Below are 7,075 nucleotides of genomic sequence, written 5' to 3'. Positions count from 1 at the left end.
TCCTGAAACACACTCTGTAGACCAGACTAATGGCTTCGAACTCACAGAGTCCACCTGACTCTGCCTCCTGAGAGCTGGAATTAAAGGCCTGCGCCACCACCACGCAGCAACACACAGGTTTGTTATTTCTCTCTTTCTGTTTCTGTCTCTCTCTCTTTCTCTCTCTCTCACACACACACACTTTTTATTTCTCTTTCTCTCTGTGTGCCTCTCTCTGTCTCTCCCCAACCTCTGCCCCCAGAGCAAACCAATTTATTTAGCAAAACTGAGAAGACTACCAAGATAGGAGGATCTGGGGTTTCTGATGACAACATCTGTCCTGACCACAGGATTACACAGCTCCTGAAGGTTTCTAATAGGGAAAGGGTGAACACCTGGGCTGGAGAGAAAGCTCAGCTGGTATTCACCATGCGAGCATGAGGACCTGACTTCAGATCCCAGCACCCACATAAAAAGTCACAGGTGGCAGGACACACCTGTGACCACAGGGCTGGGAAGCACAGTCAGCAGGACCCTGCTGGCTCAAAAAATAATATGGGGAGTGATTGAGGAAGACCTCTAATGTTGACCTCTGGCCTCTACACACGCAAGCACACAAGCATGCACACACACACACACACACGTACACACACACACAAACACCAGAAAGACAGAGAATATAATTAAGTGGTCAGTGGCTGGACTGGCAAACATTAAAGATTGCTAGGCGCAGGCAGTTCAGCTGGGAGGATGGCCAAGCTCGGTTTCAACACTGTCCCTGACAAAGCGTCAGAAATGAAATGCCACTATTATTAGTCCCTGACCCTCCCCAACCACAAGGGAGAGGAAGGGCCTAGTTCTCCCTTCTGTGTTTAATATAATCACAGGAGACTCAGTAGGGGGTCCCTTCAACCCAGGCCCAACACTTACCCTGTCTGCCACGTTTGTGCACCCGCCTGCCTTGATGAGTGCCCAGGACACATCCTCAGAGCCACCAAGGGCTGCATAGTGGAGGCAGCTCAGCTTTTTCTGGAGAGAAACAGGCATCAGGGCACTATTCCAAGGATCTCTCATGTGACAGGCACTGAGATTCATATTCCACTCGAGTCTCATGGCCAGAGTCGTTGGTGATTGGCCCAGGCCTATGGCCTTTACTACATAGCTAAACTGGAGAAGCCAAGACCAGAACCCAGGGTGACTGCTTTAAAGCCTCTATTCACCAATCTCGGAGTGCCAGCTACCTGGGTGAGGGCATTGACGTTGCTCCCGGCATTGAGGAGTAGCCTCACACAGTCCATGTGGATCCCTTCAGCGGCTGCATGCAAAGCGGTCAGACCCTCCTGAAACACACGGGGAAAGGGGCAGAGTCTGGAGTTAAGGGCACACACCTATCTCTGTCCCCCTGAGCTCTCAGCCACCTACTAGTGAGGAATGCGCATGACCTGCTGACCTCATCATCGCCTCTACCCATGTCCTCCTTGCCCTCTGACCCACTTCGCCCTCACTAGTCCAGTCCCTCCTATGTCGGAAAGCCACCCCGACTTCTCATGGTTTGTTGGTTTGTTTGTTTTGTGTGTGCATATTTTTTTTTTTTTTTGGTTTTTCGAGACAGGGTTTCTCGGTGGCTTTGGAGCCTGTCCTGGAACTAGCTCTGTAGACCAGGCTGGTCTCGAACTCACAGAGATCCGCCTGCCTTTGCCTCCCGAGTGCTGGGATTAAAGGCGTGCGCCACCACCGCCCGGCTTTTTTTAAAAAATATTTGTTTATTTATTATGTATACAATATTCTGTCTGTGTGTATGCCTACAGGCCAGAAGAGGGCACCAGACCCCATTACAGATGGTTGTGAGCCACCATATGGTTGCTGGGAATTGAACTCAGGACCTTTGGAAGAGCAGGCAATGCTCTTAACCTCTGAGCCATCTCTCCAGCCTGCATATGTTTTTTGAGACAAGGTTTCTCTGTGCAGCCCTAGCTGTCCTAGAACTCACTCTGTAGACCAGGCTGGCCTCGAATTCATAGAGATTCACCTGCCTCTGCCTCCCAAGTACTGGGATTAAAGGCATGCACCACCATGCCTGCTCATGTTTTGACAATCCTATCTGGCTCCCTGCTTAGCCAGGTCCCTGGGACGACTGCTCACTTCCTCCTGGTGGGTGTCAGTGTGAGAACATGCCCTGCCCAAGCTCTCTACCAAGACAAAGAACACTGCCCCCAGGCTGGGAGTTCCCCAAAGACAGAGCCAGCAAGCACCTCCTCTGTCTGCATCCCCAGCTGATGACTCACTGTGTTCTGCTCCTCCAGGTCTAGTCCAATGTCCACAAGTCTCTGTAGCACAGCTGTGTGGCCCCGGCTGGCAGCCAGGTGCAGAGCCGTGTTCCCCTCCTGCAGGAAGAAGACAGATGACAGAGTCCCCAGATTCAGTATGTCACAGAACCCCCACTGGAGCTGCCCTCCTCATTTCACAGATACAGAGGTTAAGGCCCAGAGCAACATGTCCAGGGTTACAGAACAAGTATGACAAGTGTCATGCCTGTCACCACTAAAAGCTACAACCAGGCATAAGTCCCGCACATACTCTTGCTCCTTATGATTCAAGGCAGCTGCATTATTTTAAAAGCAAAATAAGGGCTGGGAATGTACATCCGTTTGTAGAGTGATTACCCAGCATGCACAGAGCTTGTTCAGTCCCCAGGACTATAAAAACCAGGCATGGCAGCGCCACCTAGAAAGTCAGTGCTTGGGAGCTGGGGGCAAGAGGATGGTCCCAGATCATTTTCTGATACATACTGAGCTTGCAGCCAGCCTGGACTCTATGAGACTGTGTTAAAGAAAAGAGGGGGTGAAGGGGAGAGGCAGGGAGAGGAGCAGAGAAAAATGTAGAGCTCAATAAAAATCAATTAAAAAAAAAAGAAGGGGGTGGGGTGGAGAGAAAGAGAGAAAAAGAGAAGAAATTTCATCTTGGACATCTCACACCTCACCAGCTGGCCCATGTGCCCACTAGAAGAACATCAGACACATGACACATTCTGGCCTTTGGGAGCCTTTCCCCCAAGCAGAACTTGGGTCAGAAGTAGGCTCTATGACGCTGGAGAGATGGCCCAGTGGCTTCTTCCAGAGAACCTGGGTTCAATTCCCAGCACCTACATGGTGGCTCACAACCATCTGACACCCTCTTCTGACCTCAGGAAAAACATTCATGCACCATAAAAGAAATCTGAAAAACAAAAACAAAAACAAAAAAAACCGGTAGGCCTAGGAGGTGCCAGGACCAAGGACAAGGAGTACAGCTGGCCAGGGGTTCAGTGTGCCTCGCAGCCACACGGTACCTTGTCTTTGACACTGTGGTCACAGCCAGAGCCCACGAGGAAGTCCAGAGCATCCAGCTGTCCGTGCTCCGCAGCTCTGTGAAATGCTGTTCTTCCCAGCTGACCAGAAGGCAAGAGTCAGTGAGGCTCCGCAGGCTGCCGTGCACACACCGCCCCTGCCCAGAGCCAGTGAGCCTCTGCAGGCTGCCGTGCACACACCGCCCCTGCCCATGGACCTGGGCTTTCCTCGCCTCTCGTGTCCCATCCTCCCTGCCACTGGGCCCCAGGTTCCGAACAGCAGCCCCTTTGTTGGGAGGAGACCCTCCTCCGGCCACAGTTCCTCAGTGGCTCCCTGCTGCCAGTCATATGAAGAGAGAATCCTCAGGTTTGAGACAGAGCTCCATGGGGATCCTCTGCCCTTTGGACTTCCCCTCTCATGATTCTGGCCTGCCAGAAATCACACACTCAGAACTCTTTTCTGCCCTTGAAGTTCCAGGATGCTTTCCACGCCTTTCCAATTACTCTCCCTCCCTAACCGCCCCCTCCCTTCTCTGGGAAACAGAGACAGGCTCTTTTCTCTAACCTGTCTAGTCCTTGATGGAAGGGAGAGCCAGCCACGTTCTGATTTCATCCTGCCCGTCTGTATACCTGTCATGTCCCCTCCGGGGACGCTCAGGGTAGAATAGTTTTCCTAGCTGATCTAAGAATGGATCCAGGTGTGCAGTGTCCCTAGTAGAGTCTGAGCCAATAAGACACATCCAAAGAGTGTCTCAACTGACAGGGTACACCCAGTGAAGTACCAGCCAATGGGAGAGTTGAATAGGTTTGCATGGGTAATACCTTGTCTGCATGGTCCAAGGTCACATCCTCCAGGTCTTCCACGACAAAAGCCAGCACAGGCATGTGTCCTTTCTGAGCCGCACAGTGCAGTAAGGTCAGACCATCCTGGAAACAAGCCAGTGGGGAGGGGGGGAGGCTGGAGTCTGTGAAGGGCCCCTCTTATACACTGCCTGTTTCCCAGCATACAGTTGCCATGGTAACAATGCTGTCAATGGTGAAGAGAGCCCATGCATGACCCAGGGAGGCAGCCACCAATCAGGATGCTAGAAGCCAAAAGCCTGGCTCCACGCTCATCAACTCTGGTTTGGGACCCATTGCCTTCACCTCTCCGAGTTTGCAATTACACACAGATTGCCTCAGTCTTTGCCAAGTCAGAGCATAGGAAAAGTGTTTAAGTGTCTCTAGCTGGCCTGGAACTTGCTATGTAGACAGGCTGACCTCGAACACATAGAAATCCTCCTGAATGTTGGGATTACAGGTGTGCACCACCAAACAGTTGATTCCAAACTGTAAGCTGACGCAGCACGTGCAGCCCCAAGAACATCCCACAGAGCAGTGTGTAAGGAACAGGGCTGGAGAGATGGCTCGGCAGGCTGCTCTTCCAGAGGACCTGGGTTCAAGTCCCAACACTCACATCAAACGGCTCACACAGGTTTATTACTCCAGTTCCAGGGCCATTTAAATGCATGTGGTACAATTAAACTCTCTCTCTCTGTCTGTCTCTCTCTCTCTCTCTCTCTCTCTGTCTCTCTCTCACATACACACACACACACACACATACACACACATACACACTTGTAAAAATGAATAAAAAATGAAGCCAGCAACTGAGCGTTCAGTGTACAGTCACTAAGACCTGACCTTCCAGAGTGAAAAAGGCCAGATGTGCACCCCTGGATCTGGAGTCAAGAGGTCTTTGAGAGGGAAGGGGAGGTAGGAAGAGAGAGGTCCCTTGAGGGATATTTAAATGACGAAGATTTGCGAAGGACAAATGACCCAGAACTTCCGCCCCTGCCACATTAAGGTTGGAGTCCCTGGGCACTGTTTTTCTTTTTTAAAAATATTTTTAGAGATGGAGAGATGGCTCAGGAGTTAGGAACACTTATTGCTCTTGCAGAGGACCCAGTTCCCAGTACCAGTACCCACATGGCAGTTCACAGCCATGCCTAACTCCAGTTCCAGGGGATTCAAAAGGCACATGTGGTACACATACATTCACACAGGCAAAACATTTATATACATAAAGTAAGGATTTTTTTTTTTTTTTTTTTGGTTTTTCGAGACAGGGTTTCTCTGTGGCTTTGGAGCCTGTCCTGGCACTAGCTCTGTAGACCAGGCTGGTCTCGAACTCACAGAGATCCACCTGCCTCTGCCTCCCGAGTGCTGGGATTAAAGGCGTGCGCCACCATCGCCCGGCAAAGTAAGGATTTTTTAAAGAAATGTGTGTGTGTGTTCTGCCCCGCCCTTCCTTCCCTCAAAGGCCAGAAAAGGCTGAGATCCCTCTGGATCTGAAGTTATAGTTAGTTATGAGCTTGGGTCAGAGAGCGCTCGTAACCATGGAGCCATGTCTCGGACTCCCTGGAACACTGTTTTCCAGTGCTCACCAACCACTGATGCAGCCTAAGAATCGGCAGAACACTGGTCTATGTCTTGATAGCTGTGAGCTCAGTGAGTCTGACTTTGAGGTCTGTGGCTTTTGCTGTAAGTAAACTCTAGATAATGATAAGTGTGCCGAAGTAATTAGAGGGCGATAAACAACGCTCGAAATTCACGCTGAGTGTATCCAAAATATGTAAAAACCCCAAAAAGCTCATCAGTGAGAAATTCACCAACTAAAGTACTGTAGAAAAATGCCAGCTATGGCACATGACTATAGTCCTCCTAGCTACTCAAGAGGCTGGTGGGGAGGACCACCTGAGACCAGGAGTTAAGGGCTAGCCTGGGCAATACAGCAAGACACCCCTCTCAATAAACAGCCTAGGGTAGCCTCACATTTGCTGTGCAGCCAAGAATAACTGACCTTCTTGCCCTTCACCACCAGAGTGACCACTATACTTAATTTATGTAGTGCTGGGGACCAAACCCAGGGTCTCGTGAATTCTACCAACTAAGCTACATCCCCAGGCCTGTTCTTACTATTTTGTTGTCCCAAGGAAGCCACATAGAACGTCTGGGCTGGCTTCTGTGAGCCACTGGAGAAACTGAGGACATTATCCTAGATGTCCCAACTCTCCGTGCAGAAGCTCCGGATACCCTACAGTCCAGTCAACCCAAGCCTACCTCATGGGTTAACCTGGGCAAAGCAAGAGGGATGGCCTAGCCAGCCACGGAGCTATGAACAATATCAGCAAGGCACTGAGGAGGCTGAGGCAGGAGGATAACGAGTTCAAGAACATGGAGGACTTGTTCTTGTATGTAGTAAGACCCTTCCTCAAACTGAAAAAAGAAAATGATCCCAGGCACACTGATGCCTATAATCCACTTCAGAGACTGAGGCAGGAGAATTGCATCGAGGTCACACTGGGCTACACAGTGGGCTCCAGGTGAGCCTGGGTTGCAGAGTAAGACCCTGTCTACACAACCAAAAGATGAAAGGGGGCGGGGAGGAGGTAATAAAGAAAAAGAGTAAGTCCTAGTTATTTTAACTAAAGTCCAGTTACACTGGTCACTAAATTTTAGAGTGTTTTGCTGCAAAGATCATAAAACAGGGGCGATCTAAGTGGAAACCATTTAAGTTGAGAAATCTAAACTGGGGCTTGGATAGACAACTCGGTGGGCAGAGCCACTTGCAGCCTGACAATCTGAGTTTGATCCCCGGGTACTACACAGTGGGAGAACAGAAACAGCTTCTGCAAGTTGTACACACACACACACATGCAAGCACGTGCATACACACACACACACACACACACACACACACACACGCACGCATGCATACGCGTGCATATG

The 7,075-nt window shown here is 50.3% G+C and overlaps 1 protein-coding gene across 2 annotated transcripts in view; it reads right to left on the bottom strand.

Annotated features, from left to right (window-relative positions):
- Ankdd1a (ankyrin repeat and death domain containing 1A) overlaps nt 1-7,075 on the bottom strand; it is a 24,934-nt gene that overhangs the window by 9,054 nt on the left and 8,805 nt on the right. For both annotated transcript variants that reach the window (XM_013346481.2, XM_026779470.1), the window contains exons 5-9: nt 4,127-4,231; nt 3,308-3,406; nt 2,265-2,363; nt 1,221-1,319; nt 910-1,008 (exon numbers count right to left, since the gene is read on the bottom strand). In XM_013346481.2, coding sequence (XP_013201935.1) covers nt 910-1,008; nt 1,221-1,319; nt 2,265-2,363; nt 3,308-3,406; nt 4,127-4,231 — 501 coding nt within the window. The remainder of the gene's footprint in view (nt 1-909; nt 1,009-1,220; nt 1,320-2,264; nt 2,364-3,307; nt 3,407-4,126; nt 4,232-7,075) is intronic.

Source organism: Microtus ochrogaster, chromosome 5 (genome assembly GCF_000317375.1).
Source record: "Microtus ochrogaster isolate Prairie Vole_2 chromosome 5, MicOch1.0, whole genome shotgun sequence".
NCBI lineage: Eukaryota > Metazoa > Chordata > Mammalia > Rodentia > Cricetidae > Microtus > Microtus ochrogaster.
Note: the sequence above shows the minus strand (reverse complement) of the source record. Positions and strands in the feature narration are given on the sequence as shown.